Below are 19,999 nucleotides of genomic sequence, written 5' to 3' on the forward strand. Positions count from 1 at the left end.
GAAGGAGGGAATGATGGGGAAAGATACAAGGAAGTTTATAGATGTTGGGGAAGAACATTAGGAAATGTTTGTCCATTTTCTCTATGAGTCAGTGTGTGGTATTGAAAGGAAAGGGGGAGGTTGTTGGAAAGGGAATTTTAGGAAAACAGTGAAGTTCTGAAATAGTCTTTGTGAGAAAGTGAAAGGAAGGAGGGATGTGGTTGCTGCTCAGGGGCAATAAAACAATTTTGAGCTTCAGCAGGGCCATAACTGCAGTGGAGACAGTGAAATTATAGAAGCACCGTGTTGGTTTGGTATTTTGTTAATGACTCTTCTTACATATATTCTTCATCTTTCCACCTGTTTTCTTTTCACAGGTTCAGGAGTCCTTGCAGGCTATGGGGAGTAGTGCTGATAGTTGTGACAGTGAGACAACAGTTACGTCACTTGGTGAAGACCTTGCCACACCAACAGCACAAGACCAGCCTTATTTTAATGAATCAGAGGAGGAGTCTCTCATCCCTCTTCAGAAGGGACTAGAGAAAGCAGCAGCAGTTGCAGACAAAAGAAAATCAGGTAGCCAGGATTTCCCTCAGTGCAAGACCATTGAGAATCCAGGAACTAAACAGTCCACCTGTAGTTCAGGGGATCATGTTACTGAAGTTACTGAAGTGGAAGAGGATTTGTTTCCAGCAGAGACGGTAGAGCTACTGAGGGAAGCAAGTGCTGATAGTGATGTGGATAAAAGCAGTGAATGTGAATTTACTCAGTATACCACACACCATATTCTGAAATCATTGGCTTCTATTGAAGCTAAATGCAGTGATATGAGCTCTGAAAATACAGCTGGGCCTCCCTCTTCCGTGGACAGAGTTAATACAGCTTTGCAAAGAGCTCAAATGAAGGTTTGCACTCTATCTAATCAAAGGATAGGGCGTAGCCTGCTAAAATCAAAAGATTTGTTAAAACAAAGGTACTTATTTGCAAAAGCTGGCTATCCTCTAAGAAGGTCTCAGTCTTTACCAACCACCTTACTGAGCCCAGTAAGGGTTGTGTCCTCTGTCAATGTTCGACTATCTCCAGGAAAAGAGACCAGATGCAGCCCGCCTTCCTTCACCTATAAGTACACACCCGAAGAGGAGCAGGAATTGGAAAAGGGGGTGATGGAACATGATGGTCAGTCTTTAGTGAAATCGACCATTTTCATTTCTCCATCATCTGTGAAGAAAGAAGAAGCCCCCCCGAGTGAGGCGCCGCGGGTGGAGGAGTGCCACCATGGAAGGACTCCTACCTGTTCCCAGCTTGCTCCACCACCAATGTCTCAGTCTACCTGCTCCCTTCACTCCGTCCACTCTGAGTGGCAAGAAAGGCCCCTGTGTGAGCACACAAGAACTCTGAGCACTCACAGTGTTCCCAACATATCAGGGGCTACCTGTAGCGCTTTCGCTTCCCCTTTCGGGTGTCCTTACTCACATAGACATGCCACCTACCCTTACCGAGCGTGCTCTGTGAATCCTCCTTCAGCCATAGAAATGCAGTTGCGAAGAGTATTACATGATATTAGAAACTCACTGCAGAATCTTTCACAGGTATGAGAAAAAGTTATCTTTATTAGCTTTTTTCTTTTACTGCTCTGAGCACTTTTTAATTCACAGAGAAGCTAAGACACATCAAATATGAACTACCTTTGCTTTATTTTCTGACATGTCTAAACTTATCTGCATCTGCCTTCCTTTTCTATCTTCCCTCCTGTTTCAAGGGAGAAGCTGTAACTAATCCTGATCAAAGTCGATTTCTCTGCTCATAAGTCTGTCTCCTTTCTGAGAGGAGAGATTTTGCTCATTAAGTATCCTCCCATTTTTAGTCTACCATCCATTGTCTTTGTTTTAGGCTAGAATCTTTGTCAAGCCATTTCTATTATTAAAAAATCTTCCCTCTCAAAGTTCTTTCTCTCCTTTTCTCTGCCGTTTGAACATGTTGACTACCTTTTCCTTTTCCAAGTTTTCTCCCTGTTGGCTTCTGTGGCACCACGTTCTCCTGGTTCTGCTCGTAGCTCTCTGACTAAGCTTTCCCCTTCACCTCCTGACCCTCGATGCTGTGCACAGAGTTAGTCTACTTCCACTGGACTCAGAGACTGGAACTACTCCAGACCAGAAAATAACAAATCAGGTAAAGTGTGAATTTGATTTAAAATGCTCTGTATGTCTTGTCACTTTTTTTTTTGGAGACGGAGTCTCGCTCTGTCGCCCAGGCTGGAGTGCAGTGGCGCGATCTCCACTCACTGCAAGCTCCGCCTCCCGGGTTTACACCATTCTCCTGCCTCAGCCTCCCGTGTAGCTGGGACTACAGGCGCCCACCACCACGCCCGGCTAATTTTTGTATTTTTAGTAGAGACGGGGTTTCACTGTGTTAGCCAGGGTGGTCTCGATCTCCTGACCTCGTGATCCGCCCATCTCGGCCTCCCAAAGTGCTGGGATTACAGGTGTGAGCCACTGCGCCCGGCCGTCTTGTTACTTTTAAAGTCATTCTCAGATTTGTTAGTGGACTGGAAATAATTTTCCCAAAAAAGCTTTGAAAATAAGTAAGTTGTCTTCAGTTTTGCCTTTTACGTTTTCGTGAACATTCTGAACAAATCATGTTTAGACAATTGAAGAATTGAAGAAAATGACAATGTAATATAGTCATGAGAGCATTCAACAAGGAGTCAGGAGGCCTACAATGAATCTAATAAATCTCTTATCGTGACATAATAGACAGGGAGCCACTTGGAAAGTAAAAATCAAAAGTGTAACTTCTCAAGTTATAATAAGATATACCTTCTCCTAAGTTTTATCCTCATGACAATTGTCCCCTGTTTTCTGAATGGGGACAGTTTCAGAATGGGTGTTTCTTGTTCTTCCTTACAAAATATAGTTCTGTCTGTGACGGAGATGTTTAACTTTGCAGCTGTAATTATGTCAAGCTGGGGATTTCCAGGGGCCTGTCCACCAGTACCGTGGCGCATCTTTCTTTCGAGGCCACCTTGTTCTTCTGCTCCAGCTGTGGTCTCTCTCTCCTGGATGTCCCAGCAATAACTCAGCTAATAAATCTCCCCATGCCAACCCCACCCCACACTAGTGGACAGATGCTTTCTATGATGTGGTCTCTGACTATCTCTCCAGCCTCATTCCTTAGCTGTGTGTTTCAGCCATCCTGGAGGACTATGCACAGGGCTGTAAACAGTTGTGTGTTCTTAGATATCTGCACATGCTGTTTTTTTTGTTTTGTTTTGTTTTGTTTTTTAATAAAAAGATGAAGTTTCTGTTTGTCGCCTACATGGAGTTCTGGAGACAGTGGTGTGATCACGGCTCCCTGCAGCCTTGAACTCCTGGGCTTAAGTAATCTTCCTGCCGTGGCCTCCCAAAGTGCTGGGACTGCAAGCCACTTTTTTTTTTTAACCTAGATCACCCAGCCTTTGCCTTTCTTTGCATAATCAAGCCCTACTTACTGTTAAGGCTCAGTTCAAGTAGTGTCACCACTTTTGGGAAAGTTCATGTAATATGAATTTTTGTGTGTCCATCATAGCACTCCTTCCACAGTATTATAATTTTTACAACATTTCGTTTATTTTTCCTTACACTGTGAGAACACCTGAAGGCTGGGAATACCTTTTATGTTTTTATCTCACTGCCTAAAATAGTGGCATATGGGAAATGCTCAGATGTCTAAGAAAGACAACGACGATTGCTTGCTACTCTCTCCAGAGAGTGTAATAATCGCTGTACTCTCATGATGATATTTGCAATGACTTCTACATTTTTGCATTTTGATTTTGTTTTTGTTTTTTTTTTTTTTCACTTTTGCAAGGCCAGAGGGAAGTCCTGAAAGAAATAGATGTGAACTATGTATGTTCCTTCGCCTCCTCCTCCTACATAGATTGACTTATACCCGGAACAGCTAGCAGTAATAGATGTCATTGGGAACTGATTTCTTTTTTCCTGCTTACAAGATGAAGGTTTTTTAGATCCTTTTGTCTTAATGAGAAAAAAATGTAGGCCCCACATTCTGCCTTTTAACCCTTTAAGTGATTTGGAAGTATTCACTTTAACATTGATTTTAATCCTACTTTTACTTTTTTGAAGTACCCTATGATGAGAGGACCTGATATTGCTGCTGCTCCATATAGTACTCAGAAATCATCTGTTCTACCTCTTTATGAAGTAAGTTCTTACTTACATCTTTGTGTTTCAAAATAATTTGTAGAATTTAGAAGTGTAATTTTGTTTTATTGCATTCTAGAATACTTTTCAGGAGCTCCAGGTAATGAGGCGGAGCCTGAATTTGTTTAGAACACAAATGATGGATTTAGAATTGGCAATGCTGCGTCAGCAAACCATGGTTTATCATCATATGACTGAGGAGGAAAGGTAAAAGTTCATTTTGTCTTAGCACTCCTGAAAAAGCTTTTCATTCAAAGTCTTTTCAACTTATATTTTTAAAAATTTAGGTTTTGATTTTACTGCTGTGTACCTTATATCCGTTTTGTGAACCAGTGTAGATAAAATTAGTCATAGATAGTGTTTTACTAAGTAAACTTGTGTGCCTTCACTATCCTTAGGATACTTAGGGTGGTTGTAACCAGTTTTCCAGTGTTTGAGATATTTGTGAGAGGATGGGGGAATAAAGACCAATATCCTTGTGGATATACCTATTGTAGTTGATATTGTACTAATTATTATAGAACCTGAGATTTCTGTACCTTCTGTTAGCATATAGTAGTTGTTGAAAGATTTGTGATTAGGAATCTCCAAACTGCATTTTTCAAACTTTGTGCCCTTCACCATACCAATAGGTTTGAAGTTGATCAGCTCCAGAGTTTGAGAAATTCAGTCCGAATGGAACTTCAGGACCTGGAACTGCAGCTGGAGGAGCGCCTCCTGGGCCTGGAGGAGCAGCTTCGTGCTGTGCGCATGCCTTCACCCTTCCGCTCCTCTGCACTCATGGTATGCTACCTGGAGGGTGGTCGAAGTTTTCACCAAAGATTTATTTATAATGTTCTAATAATTTAGGACTTGTGCCTTCATTTCAAGTCATTTATTTTAATGGTATTAAAAGCATGCATATTGTTTAAGGAGCTTTCCCACAAACCAGTTGAATGTACAGTTTGTAATAATTGTCATAAATAGTATATTTAGAAATATGTTGAAACATTTTAATGATAAATTTTAATAATAGGAAAGAATAAGGGTTAATACGAAAGTTGAGTGTTTTTAAAGGAAAAATGATAGTGAATTAACATATGACTAATGTAAATTTTAATTGTTGCATGTAACTGTGGAGAACACAGATATGTATTTTGCTCAGTTTTTTTTTTTCTCTCTTGCCTTTAAATAAAAAGCGTTTCCTTTAAACTTTTTCTTTATTTTGGATTCTTTTCCATTTGTTTTTAAAGGAATCAAATGGTACCTGTATATTTTATTTTATATATATATTTTTTTCCTAAATATATAGATGTATATCCAAGAGAATAAAAAGAAGTATCTTTTTGTACCACTTTTCATACTTCTAATGTTTCTTTCCGTGACATTTGAACTTCAACAGTTGTATTCTTATTTTTGCAAATCTCTTTGAAGTTGTAGAATATGTTGCTTTGAAATGTTGAAGTAGTGAATTATTATTCTTTATCTTAACAATGTATTTGATTTTGTTAAAAAGAAATGGCCTGAATATACACACATATACTTATGTGTGTATATACTACAAATGAAGTAGAATAAATATTTGTGTATAAGCTCACATATATGTATAGTATAGACTAAGAATGTTCTATATTGCTAATGAATGTACTTTTCAACATGATTTTGATTTATCATTCTGAGAAGTGTGTGTTGGTGACAGGGGAGAACTAGAACATCCTCTTTGCATATTGCATCAGTTTTAACTCACAATAATGCATTTTATGGGATCTGTGACACTTGAGGGTAACCTTTGTGACATAAAGGGATGCTTCCAGGCACTAATTAGCCAATTAATTTTATTTTGAAAGTCTTGCAATTTGAAAATATATATATGTACATTATAATTATGTATGCATGTATATATATATACACATACACATATATATATATATTGTTCTTACCTTTTCAGGGAATGTGTGGCAGTAGAAGCGCTGATAACTTGTCATGCCCTTCTCCATTGAATGTAATGGAACCAGTAAGCTTCTTTCCTCTTAAATCACTGGGGAAGGGAATGATATAACATTTCACAGACACATAGTTTCCCTAGTTTAGATGAAATATATGTTTGTTTTAAATACATAACTTGATAAATTATAGTTGATTGGAAGTGACTTTCACCTTTGAAAGTCCATTGCTGTCTGAAGCCACTACAAAGCCACCTTAATTGCAATAGTGATTTATCTTTCTGACTGAAGGAGGTAATGCACCATAAAAAGCATGTACAGTGGCTCATGCCTGTAATCCCAGTACTTTATTTAAGTGGCTGAGTTGGGAGGATTGCTTCAAGCCAGGAGTTTGAGACCAGCCTAGTCAACAAAATAAGACCCTTTCTCTACAGAAAATTTAAAAATTAGCCAGGCATGGTGATATGTGCCTGTAGTCCCAGGTACTCAGGAGGCTGAGGTGGGAGGATCGCTTGAGGCCAGGAGCTCAAGGCTACAGTGAGCTATGATTGTGCCACTGCACTCCAGCCTGAGTGACACAGCAAGACCCTGTCGTTAAAAAATAATAGGCCAGGTATGGTGGCTCATGCCTGTAATCCCAGCACTTTGGGAGGCTGAGGCAGGTGAATCAACTGAGTTCAGGAGTTTAAGACCAGCCTGACCAACATGGTGGTCATCTCTACTAAAAATGCAACAATTAGCTGGGCATGGTGGCAGGTATCTGTAATCCCAGCTAATTGGGAGGCTGAGGCAGGAGACTCGCTTGAACCTAGGAGGTGGAGGTTGCAGTGAGCTGAGATCAAGCCATTGCACTGCAACCTGGGTGACAGTGAGACTTCATCTCAAAAAAAAAAAAAATTGATTTTTAATTTACACTTCAGGAGAAATGTGCTTTCACAGTATCATCCTGGGTTCTTTAGGTAGTTAGAGCTGTAACATGACCACATTTTTAACAGAAATCTGACTTTATTGTGTTAGACAGATTGGTTCATTTGGGGGCAAAAGCACTATGAGTAACTATTTTTCACTAGTTACTCTTCCTTACAAGTGATTTGGACACCTTGGTGGTAACAAGTAAAATTTCATCCCAATATGTATTCTGTTTCCCTGTTTTGTTGCTTCATCTCAATAGGAATTTACATTTTACTTACCATTTTTACAAATAAAGTTAAGTAGTTACTAAATTAATGGAATAGATTTATGTCTTTACAAATTACATGATTTTAGGCAATAACAACAACCAGGACTTTAACCTTTTAAGCTACCAATCTTAATTCCAAGAGAGAAGAATAACTTTTTTTTGTGATCTCCAGGTCACTGAACTAATGCAGGAGCAGTCATACCTGAAGTCTGAATTGGGCCTGGGACTTGGAGAAATGGGATTTGAAATTCCTCCTGGAGAAAGCTCAGAATCTGTTTTTTCCCAAGCAACATCAGAATCATCTTCTGTATGTTCTGGTCCCTCTCATGCTAATAGAAGAATTGGAGTACCTTCTGCTGCCTCAGTGGGCAAACCCAAAACCCCATTAGTGGCAAGGAAGAAAGTATTCCGAGCATCGGTGGCCCTAACGCCAACAGCTCCTTCTAGAACAGGCTCTGTGCAGACACCTCCAGATTTGGAAAGTTCTGAGGAAGTTGATGCAGCTGAAGAAGCCCCAGAAGTTGTAGGACCTAAATCTGAAGTGGAAGAAAGGCATGGAAAACTCCCGTTAATGCCAGCTGCTGAGGAAATGCATAAAAATGTGGAGCAAGATGAGCTGCAGCAAGTCATACGGGAGGTGGGTAAAATCTGTGTTTAATTCATTTATTTGGAGGTATGTGTTAGAGGAGATTTTGTTTGAATATTAATTATTTACAGGATGTTCTTTTGATTCACTGTATTCAATAATTTTCACAGAGCTTTTAAATTAGCTTTCCTATTGATCAAGTTTGTGTCAATTAAGATATATTTGTAATGGCATTTCTGCAAATTTCTTACTCTAATGTGAAATAATGACAGTTCTCCGTGTTCACTTTGGTGAAAAAGATGTGTGAAGGACTCAAACATACAACATACTCTTTGGACCTCTTGTTTCCACATCTACAAAATGAGGATTTACAGTTTAGATCTCTTCGAAGATTAAAAGCTGCATTTTATAGCCGGGCATGGTAGCATGTGCCTGTAGTCCCAGCTACTTGGGAGGCTAGGGCAGGAGAATCTCTTGAACCTGGGAGGTGGAGGTTGCAGTGAGCCAAGATCATGCCATTGCACTCCAGCCTGGGCAACAGAGCGAGACTCCATGTTTTTAAAAAAAAAAAAAAAAAAGAAACTGTATTTTATCATTTCAATTGATAGGAGAAAATGATTTTGTGATTTTAGTAAGTGTAAATAGATTGATTTGGTTTGGTGTTTTTTGTTCAAAAATCAAAATATATTAAGAGAAGAGGGTTTGCCCTAAGTGATAGCAGCTTAAGAACTTGAAGAATTACCATAGTTATGGATGACCAAAAGAACTGCAAAAGAAAATTACGTATGATTAGTAGTCAAAGTTCAAAGGTTGAGAAAATTAGTAAAATAAATGTTTTTTGCACTGAGATCAGGTAATAGGAAGGAATAGAATAGATCGTTTAAACAGCTCAATGCAGTTATCTCTGTAGTATTATAGTATCCTGTAGTATTCTGTGGATTAAATTGTACATAAGCAAATGTGAAATTTGCCATATATGCAGTTTTCTAATATTTCATTTATGTTGAAACAAATCACATTTCAAAACAAGCATTATAGCAGAAGACTTCATGTCTGTAATTTATTTTCATGATATGACTCTACCAACTAAATGTTTAAAAGGTCTTAATTCTATAAATTTATTTTTCCTACAAATGTAATTATTTTTGTAAGTTAGTTGTGGCTGCCTAATGTTTAGCAAACTCAGCATTCACCCTACTCAGTCAGGTGTGTCTATGATTGATAATCCATTCCTGTTTACACGTTTTATATCAAATATCAGTTTTTGAGTGAAATTATGTAATTATTCCTCTCCACACTACATTTGCTAACTGAGGAAGCGGGTTTTAAGGTAACTTTTTTTTTGTAGAAATGTGATGTCTTTGTTCCCCTTAGCTTGCTTTGGTATGAAAGTTTTCTTTGAAAACTTTATATTGCTCTTTTAGCACAAATACTCCATTCAATGCACACTTGAATCCTCATTTTTAGAATTTTGATGGTGTGATACGTCCTGTAGGTGATTTCCTAAGAATAAAGTATTCATTGCAGACTAGAACGTTGATTCTTTGGCTTATAAGACATAGCATAGAGAAAATTTAGTTATTCCCATTAGGCTGCCTTGGTCCTAGAGAATTAATCATTTAAAAGAACCTCTCATTAAATATGGAAGATTTTATAATTTGCAGACACTGAAACTGACATGCAAGGCAAATGTTCAAAGAATTTTTCAGAATTTATTTAAACCATTAATTAGAAACTACTTAGTTCTGAATTTGGCATTGTCTTGAGGAAGTTGGTTTTAACGTTTATTCTTTTACTCCCTGCAAAGGACCTACCCAGCAAAATATGTATAGATCAGACAAGGTGTAAGAGGAGTATTGTTGTACTTAAGAAAACAAATTATTTTGAAGTACTTTAAAAGCACATTTAATAGATAAATTAGTTTAATGCCAGTTATAATTTAAAAAATAATTTATGTTAATAGTCTCTTAGTTATAATAGTTTTCTGTTTGTTTATAAAGTATTTAAAATTTAGGTTGGTTTTTATTCCAGTCATTCAAATTGGTAAACTTTTTACCTAAAAACATATTCTACTAAATTCCAATTTTTTTTGAATCTTGGTGTATAGCTACCAAGAAAATTAAATTAGATTCTGTCTTCCTAGCAGATCTGAGCCCCTAATCCCGTTAACAAAGCCACCATTCAGGAAGGCAAGATTTAATCTTGGGTTGAACAGTTTTGCAGGTGAGGATTAAGCATGTTTGGCAGGCACTTTCAGGAAAGTTTTCTTACTGCATTCATGGATGCATGAAAACAATGGTATCTGTCAGGCCTTTGTTTCTTTCATTGTACCATTAAGTGAGTTTTTAAAAAGAGCATTTTCCTCATTTATAATGTGTTAATACAGTAGAATTCTTTTTTTGAAAGTCTTTGCAGACAAATATTTAATACACTCATTACATAGCTAAACTTTTGTCATGTTAAAGATACCTCTTTTCTGCATGTGCGTTATAGTAGGAAAAAAGTACACACTGTATTAAAATTTGCCCAAGTCAACTGTGATGTATGTGATCAGTGGCCTGAAACTGTTTGCAGTTACTTTAAAAATGCATAAATGTGTGTAAATAAAAAGATTACTTAATAGGATGAATGAATACATGCCCACAGAAGCCAATTCAGCAAAATTAAATGTCAAAGAGTAAACATAGATTGCTTTGTGTTTAGAGAGTTCTTTGTTAATTACAGTTCATAGACTTGGTTCATGCCTTTTGGGATTTTTATTAGAGCACATCTGACATGTTTTACCCATGTATTTTGATAAATACACAGCTTGCTCATGTGTTCTTGTGGAAATTTCTTTTAGTGATCACTTGTTGTAATAGCTGCCACTTAGTAGGCACTCAATAGATGCATAATAAGTGAATGCGTTCCCCCTTACTTAAGACTCTAAGTCAGTCTTTTTGTATTGTCAGTAAGCATACCTTTCTCAATCTCAGGTAGTCTGTATTTAGCCTGCATTTTTTTGGAAATTGTGCTCATAAAGGTAATTTTACGATCCATCCCAGGGGATTTTCCTCAGTTCTAATCCTTCTAACCTCTCCATAGCATGGGAGACTTTAGAACTAAATTATTTGTCCATACATTTATTCCTTCAATAAATTATTAAAGACATTGTATCATTTTCAGGGCCATTTTATTTATAGTTTGCTTGTTTTTCTGCTTTGTCTTCCTTTCTGTATCTGATACTGTCTCTTGCCCGTGAGCTTTCTCACTCTCTCCTTGATTCATTCATTCAGACACTTAACTGAGTTCTTACTGTATGCTGAGATACACTGATAAATGAGACCTGACCTGCTGGCTGAAGGAGCTCACAGTACACCTTCCATCTGACCTCACCCTTCCTATTCTGATTCCCTTCTGCTCTCTAGAGGGAACTGTCTTGGCAGTCAGACTCCATTATAATCCCCTCTCATTTGAGACCATCTTGCTACAGAGTTTTCTATCTCCACTGTCATCTGAAATTGTTCTTTCTTTGTTGTGGCATACCACGTAAAAGCTGCCATTCTCTGAAAATTCTAGCCCACACTAGTCTCTCATTTACTAGATTTTTTTCTGTTATTATGTCATTAATGAATTAATAAATTATTTTTCCTTTAGTATTTTATGAAACCGAACAGGTGTGGTGGCTCACGCCTGTAATCCCAGCACTTTGGGAGGCCAAGGCGAGCGGATCACCTGAGGTCATGAGTTCAAGACCAGCCTGGCCAACATGACAAAACTCCATCTTTACTAAAAATACAAAAATTAGCCAGGTGTGGTGGTAATCCCAGCTACTTGGGAGGCTGAGGCAGGAGAATTACTTGAACCTGGGAGGCAGAGGTTGCAGTAAGCCGAGATTGCACCACTACACTCCGGTCTGGGTGACACAGCAAGACTCTATCTCAAAAATAAGAAAGATATTTTATGAAACAGTGTTCATTTTGTGTCCATTGAGATTATATCATGCTTGATGGTAGAGATTCTTTTATACTTTACTCCAATCATGCCGGTACTCCCAAAAAAGTTTGACACACATTTCTGGTTTGTCAAAAATGTAGTTTGGCTAGTTTGTTTTTTGAGTGATGAAGAATAATGAGATATAATAAAATGGCCATATTGCATTGATAGCAGGACTGGAAAGACTATATTCATTGTTTTGTGAATTCAGTATACTGTATGTGGTTGTAATTCAGTATATTGTATTTCTGTTTATATACTGTGACTAAGAGATTCTGGTTTTTGTAATATTTGTATCCAACACATACTTGTTTGAAAAGTAAATCTGAAGTGCTATGTGCTTCAAAATCCTTTGATGATGTTTGAAGTTTAGAAATATTGATAAAAGGTAAAGTGAAAAGCTTACAGTATTTAAATATATTCTAGTACAGATGGTTGGTAGCTAAGGAGTGTTTTGTTTCTTTAAATAGCTATGTATAAATCTATGTATTGTGTACCAGTTTTGCATGATAGACTAATACAGGGCCATTTTTGGAAAGATAACAGTTAAGATGTGTTTGAGATGTACTTAGGAACATTTTAGGAAATAAATCAATTTGGCTGACAGGAAACTGGAAACGTAGAATTTTTAAAAGCTTGTCGAGAGTATCTCGAGTGCTTATTTGGGAACACATTATCACTTTATTTCAGGAAATACACATTTATAGCTTTCACAAAGGGCTATTTAAAAGTGATGCTGTATCATTAGAGAGAAAAGGTGGAGATCTAGGCAAATGTAAGTGTTTGGACATCTGGAGAAGAAAGTCCTGATGGAATTGTCATTGCCTCAGGTCTAGTTGCCTTTTCCAACAATAAAATGAAATGTATATCCTCATACCCTATATGTATATGGGAAACAAAAGCTTAGACGGGTGGCAATGATACCATGAAACTAAAGAAAAAGGTTTTTTTTAGAGTTTATGGTTGTTTTGAGGATGTTTTTTATGTTTTAAAATAAATTGTACTAAATGATAATTTCTTCTTCCCATTTAAAATGTGTGTGTTATGTTAGAACAATATGTCTTTAGATACCTTGCTGTCAGTTGGCATAAACAGGCAATATAATTGTATATTATTTTGCCTCTAAAGGATTTTTTCAGCAATGAGAGCACTTATGTCTCTGCTGATTACCTTACAAAGTTAGATAATACTAAAAACATTTAAGAAGTCCTTCCAGATTATTTTTTTGACCTGAGGTGAAGTATTTACTAGAAGTTTTTTAATTTATGAAATAACATTTTCTAATGTCCTCACTTTATGAATTGTGATATTTGTAATCTAGTTAGCTGAATGATTCTAGACCAGTCCTCGGAGTCTGATCTGGGTTGGATGATAGATGGACTCGATTCCCCACTCCCTCTCTATTGCAGGAAGATTCACATGAAGGTGAAATTAAGAAATTGAATCTCTATTTGTCTTTTTTTCCCAAAACAGGAAAAAATAGATTACATTCATATTGGTAAATTTTTGTTTTACTATTTTTCCAATGTAGATTAAAGAGTCTATTGTTGGGGAAATCAGACGGGAAATTGTAAGTGGACTTTTGGCAGCAGTATCTTCAAGTAAAGCATCTAATTCTAAGCAAGATAATCATTAAACGGAAATTATAGGTAAATTTTTCTGAATTTCTTTGTTGAGCTAAATGTAAATAGTAATTGGCATTTTATTCTTTGTTTTGTTAGTATACAGGTTGGTACACAGTTGGTCCTCTAGTTAAATTTTGAGTTTTAGAATGTATGTATGTATGTAATATGTTATTTTACAGTGTGAAAATTTCACACAAGCCTATCTGAAGCGTAAGTCAAATCCCATAATACGAATCTCCAAGGAATTACTTCTATTGGGTCATTTTACTGAAATTTCATTATAGTAATAAATCCTGGAATTGGACCTTCAAACCTGAATCTTACTTTGATTATAATGGTATTTCAGATGTATATTATTTTAAAAAACTGTTGTATGTGTCTGTCTCAGTAAAACGAATTACTTTCACTTTATCTCATAGCTCTAATTACATTAAAAATTTTTTTGTAGAGATGGGGTCTTGCTATGTTGCCCATGCTAGTCTTAAACTCCTCGTCTCAAGCGATCCTCCTGCTTTAGCCCTAATTTCATTTTATATAATATATATTAATAATACTTTTTGGTGAATGCAAAAGGAAATTATACAGTTGAATAGAATAGAACTAAAAATATTCATTGAATAAAACATGAGAAACAAATGTAATTTCAAAAGTATAATATACAATTTCAGATGTAGGAAATTGGAAAATATTTTAACAAATTATGTCACAAAGCAATTTAATAGGAATTATCTTTTTAAAGCCACGGATAAAAGAATTAACTCTCAGGAAGATGTATAGAGATTACAGGATAATCATGTTTCTAGGTATATATATTTGCATAAAATTCTCATCCCCCTTTAAAGAAGCTTTTAATAATAGTATTTGAAAGAGGTTTAAAACTGACTTCTCTTTCTTTTTTAAGGTTGGCATGGATCCTATTAGCTGTGTAATACTGGAATTATCAATGATATGCACTGGTGGAGGTGTTACTTGTGCTTTAGAAGATACTTGCTGCTGAGCTGGGCTACTGTATACAGTGTACAATGTGTATTTCTTCAGCCGTGTATTTTTTAAAAAACGTACATAGAATCTTAGGCACTTTGCTATTTCTTTTCTAAACTATCAAAAACTCTAGCAGTTTGAAAAGCCTAATATTTATTTGTATGTCAATATTTTTCATTTGATTCCCTATTAGAATTAATTATAAAACTTGAAAACTTCCAGACTTATCCAACTTATAAATAACATATTTCTTCAGACTAGCTTCTTAAAACACTGACCTCTATGAGGTATTTACTGTGCAATAATAACTGATTCATTTTTTGAGAGCTTGAAGCAACCAATGATTTTTCCCTCCACTGCTGTTAATTAATGTCACTTCCAAGAAGAAAAACTGTTCTGTTGTAAAAAATATAGTTGCTCTTAATTCTTGAGAGGTTACTAATAGCAGTAGGATAGAATTATATGAGGTTACCTACAACTACTTAATGTTCTTACACTGTAAGCCTTGTTGCTTTACCCAAGACAAATGTAATTTTATCATTGCTTATGTAGTATTTTTCTTTTGGAAATGTGCCTTATGTTAAACACTATGTACTTTTACTTTCTGCATTGTCCAGACTTCTTTATTAGATGAAGATGTTTCTTTTTCTGTCTTTTAAACTAAATAGAGTATCATCCAAATAATGGGGCCTATGACTTGAATGAATAGAAATGAATAAGCTGGTGTTTTTTCAAAATGGAAGTAATTTAGATTTGTTCTCCTCATACATAAAATGATTTTAGTTCAGTTTTAACCAGTGAAAACTTTGTTTTTATGAAAAAAAGGAAAACGGTTTCCTATTTGGTTTTATAATTGTTAAATAAATGTGTAAAGTAACCACCAAATGTTACTAGAATTATTCTTCTATCATTTATACTTTTTTCAACTCCTATTGTGTTTCTTTGTGTGTGATATTTTAATCAAAAGTGGTTGAGTTGTTAACAGTGTTCTTTGAAAGAATTTCTAAAAGGCTTATAAATGTTTGAAATATCACACAAAGGCTGATTTCTAAAAAATGTGTATATTAAAACAATAAAGTATTTATTTTGCCTAAAATGGTTTTAGTGATTTCTTAAACTGCAACATGAAGATTTTGAATTAGATTTGATAGGTAACAAATGAGGTCCAAAAGAATTGCAGCATGTAACCCAATAGGGTGATACTCTCTTTTCCTAGGGAAGTGTCTATGATGCTCTAAGAAAACAATGCTTTAAAAAATGCTGTTTAACACTAGACCACCCTGGAGAGAGGGCATGATTGAGGCCTCTTTGGCTCATCTAGTTCTGTGGTCATAGTAATTACCATCCGAGGACAAATAAAACTTTTTAAAACTATGCTATTAAACTACAAAGAATAGATATTAAAATACTATTTAACTCTTTGTTCAATAACAGCAGTAATAACACCTATCAACCAAATGCCCCATATTAATAGAAGTATAGTAATCAATTAACTATTTAGTTTTGAAGTCCCTTTTAGTTAATTTTTGACAATACCCAGATTTTGATAATCAAAATTAGAAATATAACAGTTGCAATAATAGGCTGAGACAATGAGCAAATTACCTACATAGTATGAATGAAATAAGAGGAGTCTCAACAACTATCAGAGTTTTACGTTCCTTCTCTCCATTTTATTGTGTACTAAACATTTGAAAGCTATCATGTTCAAGCCACCGTGCTAGCTGTTATGTGGAAATGAAAAATGAAAGGGTCTGAAAAAAAGACAAAGTCAAGGCATCTTTTAATTTATGGATACATTTAGAAGTGTCAACAAATAACTAAAATAATTTGAGAGACTACAGCCTGGGGTGGTCAGAGAAGCCTACCAAGGAGATGCGATTTGAGTAAAGTCTTAAAGTAATCAAGAACATTAGCAAAAATTACCAAGAATACATAGATTGAGTTTGAAATACCATGTACATGATGATGAAAGCAATTTTTTTTTAAATGCCAAGTTCATAGTTTGTGCGTATTGTGCTAAGAACTTGCACAAAGCATAGAAGAGGAAGAATCTTGAAATGGTGATTTTGATGTTTGGAGTTGCTGTGAATGATACACCATGAGAAAAACAGGCAGATTTTGAAGTACATTTCAGATTTGAAGTACATTTGAAAAATTCTCAGATTTGAAGTATACTTCTTTCCTCTAAATATATTCAGTTGAATTTCATACATTTAAAAGTAGAATATTTGCTCAGCTGGCCATCTTCAACCTTTTCAGAGGAAAATGAGAATGCAGTAAAGTGTATATAAAAGAATGTAAAGACAAAGTAAGTCTGGGCAGTTTCTGGAGAAATGCTCTGTTGCCCATGTTCTTCACCTGTACAAATGGGAGTGTGGTCTTAGGGAAGGAATTAAGCAAAATGAAGTGTATGTTCTTCTCGAATTTTTCCTCTCTTGGAAAGAAGGAAATTATAGCACTTCTAGGAAGTGGGAAGAGGAAACATCCTATCACCTTTTAACTGAAGCTGAGATTCTACGCTTTTAAGCATGACTTAGAGTTACTTGTGAATATTGAAAACATTTAAGTAGCACTTATTCTAATTGCATTCTAAATGTATAAAGTTAAAATGTCGTATCTAATTAATAGTTCCTATCCTATACAGTTTCAGTTTCTTCTACTTATTGCTATTGCATGAGGCCTTTTAGTTTTTGTTCTCATTTCCACAACTGATGTTCTATTACTCATATTGAGTAAATAACAGTTTACATACAGTGTCAGTATAATAAATAATACTGTCACAAATCATAAGTAATAACTTGCATACAGAATGTCAGTGCTCAGCAGGGAGTTACAAATACATTAAAAGATAATGCATATCAGACAAATATCAGAGTCCATTTTTCTCACAAGGGTCTTTTTGCACACCCAAAGGAGAAAGACTTAAATTTTTGTGAGTAACGAGCTTATTTGCTCACTCCATGATGGTAGTATTAGTGCCTATTTCACAGTTGTTAGAGAAGAATGTAAAGGAACAGCACAGCGTTTGGCACAGCTCAGTAAGTTAACTGTTATGGTGATAGTAAAGATGGATAAAGATAGTTGACAGGTAAAAGAGTTTTAGCAAGTCGAAGCATTAAATGGGAAGGACAGAATATGAACTTACAGATCTAGGACTGACCTTTTCAACTTTGTTGTGTTCTTTCAAGCAATTGAACTAGGGACTGGTAACAGACTGCTGATGCTACTGTGATATAAAGGGTGAACATTAATTACTGATTTTAAATTTTCAAGAAATTTTGTTCTTTGAAACCAAAAAACTGGTCATGGAATACCATTTAGGACAGTGCTTCCCAAACTTTATTCATACAAATCAAATTACCTGAGAATTTGTTAAAATGAAAATTCTGATTAAGGTCTGGGTCCTACCTTCTGGGATTGAATTTCTGCATTTCAAAAAGCTCCCAGGTGAGGTTGATGGTGCTGCCATGAACTGCACTTTAGTAGCAAGGACTTAGGATAGTAGGTCTTCACTACCTGTCTGCTAGATGCTTCAAAGGAAGGAATTTGTTAAGTAGGAAAAGGATTTTAATCTCCAAGGGGACGTCATCTTAGATGCTCCTTCAAGAAACTTTTCATTATAGCCAAAGTTCAAAATGAAAAACAAATGTAAGCAAAACACATAGAAAGGAGACCACAGGAGGGCCCACCCAAGGCATTGTGGAATTGTACAATGGCCAAGGAAGGCTGTGTGACAGCAATGATCACAGTTAAAAAAAATTGCCAATTGCTGTTGATGGCAATGAGTAGTAAGGTAGTAAGTCCTTATATTGTGTAGACTGGATGTTGAGAAAATGCAGAGACCATCTGAGTGCTTCTAGAGTCAACCAGTCAAGAACCAGAATGAGACCCAATAAAGACTTAGTCTAGAGATGCTGCAGAAAGAGATCGAATCTGGGATATGGAATTTATTTATAGCCATTTATTATACCCATTGGAGTTTGAAGGAGCTTATCATTCCTTTCAGAGAGATTAATGATATTTCACCTCTGCAGAGCACACTAATTTGTTATTCGTGTTCCTGAGTTGTTTAGTAAATCCATGTACTGATGATTCATGGTTTTGTTTCAGTACATCTCAAATAATTTTATTATTTCAGCAGTCCAAGATAAAAAAGAAAAAAAAAAGCCCCTGAAGTATTATAAAGCAGATATCTGAGGAGTAGATTCACAAATATCTATTAGAACTCTGCCTGGGCAGAGACTGCTCTTGATAGAATCACCAGGGTCATCAGTTAAATCTCAGTTGTGAATGTCTTGATTTATGTTTAGTCAAAAAGGACTTGCATTGTTATTATTTTATTATTATTATTATTATACTTTAAGTTATAGGGTACATGTGCACACCGTGCAGGTTTGTTACATATGTATACATATGCCATGTTGCTGTGCTGCACCCATTAACTCACCATTTACATTAGGTATATCTCCTAATGCGATCCCTCCCCCCTCCTCCCACCCCACGACAGGCCCCAGTGTGTGATGTTCCCCTAACCTATGCATATCTGTACAATATAGACATTTCAATAAAATGATGTGTTTACCCAGTCTTCTTTAGTCTGTGATGACAAATGGAAATGCATTAATGATGACAGATATATTTTTCTCTTTTTCCATCATGTATTGAAAGATATGTTCCTCTCCTAAATCTCATCCATTAATATTGGGGCTCCCTGAGAGTTATTCATACATCTTTATGACAGTCCTAAGAGGTCAATTCTAAGTGCTTTCCTCTTCTCTTGCTCTCTCTGTTGAGGGATCCAGTGCTCCCCTGCCCTTCTGCTGGGGACCTCAATTGGCAAAGGTTATGATGATAACATACTGTATGGAAGTGGAGGGAGTGCTTCTCTTGCTGAATTATCTCTTACTACCTTGGCAGCATAGCAGCATTGCTTATAACCCAGCTTTCTCACGTGAATCCCTTGTGAAAGAATCTTTGATCATTTCTGCTTTCAGACACATCTCTATGGGACTTGGCCATGGGTAAAAGAACTTGAGGCAGACATTTTGCTATCCTTCCTATCCTCTTTTCTCCTCTAACACTGGCAAGTTCTCTTGCTGTCTGCTAAAATGCCCCCATTTAAATCAACTCATTCAAATTTACCTTGGCTGAATCATAGTAGGAATACAGTGTGGGACCAAACTGTCCCCTCCTACGTTCAGAACCAGACATGCATTTTAATGAAAAATATTGAGCATTCATATTCTAATTTTTCTATTCTGAAATCTTACCACAATTAGTTTCATTCGACCAACATTAATAAACAACTATTGAATATAAGGAGCTAACAACAATTTTTAATGACCTGATTATACCATTTACTAATTTACTAATTTTACTAGCATTTGAGTCAAGTCTTTCAAAATTCACAAAAGTGAATTTTTATTTTGATACAACTTATTCATTTTTTAATTGTTGCATGAAAAAGCTGAAAGCAGAATACAAATAACATGATTTCATCAGGTATATTCCTAAACCATTTTTTAGAGTAGATTATTAATTCTCTAGAA

At 35.9% G+C, this 19,999-nt stretch overlaps 1 protein-coding gene across 5 annotated transcripts in view; it reads left to right on the forward strand.

Moving 5' to 3' along the window:
• Positions 1–15,543, forward strand: part of ITPRID2 (ITPR interacting domain containing 2) — a 39,029-nt gene extending 23,486 nt beyond the window's left edge. For 2 of the 5 annotated variants that reach the window (XM_025404538.1, XM_025404542.1), the window contains 8 exons: positions 357–1,568; positions 4,101–4,178; positions 4,258–4,385; positions 4,811–4,961; positions 6,106–6,171; positions 7,453–7,917; positions 13,373–13,490; positions 14,368–15,543. In XM_025404538.1, coding sequence (XP_025260323.1) covers positions 357–1,568; positions 4,101–4,178; positions 4,258–4,385; positions 4,811–4,961; positions 6,106–6,171; positions 7,453–7,917; positions 13,373–13,477 — 2,205 coding nt within the window. In that variant the 3' untranslated portion in view covers positions 13,478–13,490; positions 14,368–15,543. The remainder of the gene's footprint in view (positions 1–356; positions 1,569–4,100; positions 4,179–4,257; positions 4,386–4,810; positions 4,962–6,105; positions 6,172–7,452; positions 7,918–13,372; positions 13,491–14,367) is intronic. The other 3 variants (XM_025404541.1, XM_025404543.1, XM_025404540.1) reach the window with 2 other exon arrangements.
• Positions 15,544–19,999: the final 4,456 nt, after the last annotated feature.

Source organism: Theropithecus gelada, chromosome 12, assembly GCF_003255815.1.
Source record: "Theropithecus gelada isolate Dixy chromosome 12, Tgel_1.0, whole genome shotgun sequence".
NCBI classification, from domain to species: Eukaryota; Metazoa; Chordata; class Mammalia; order Primates; family Cercopithecidae; genus Theropithecus; species Theropithecus gelada.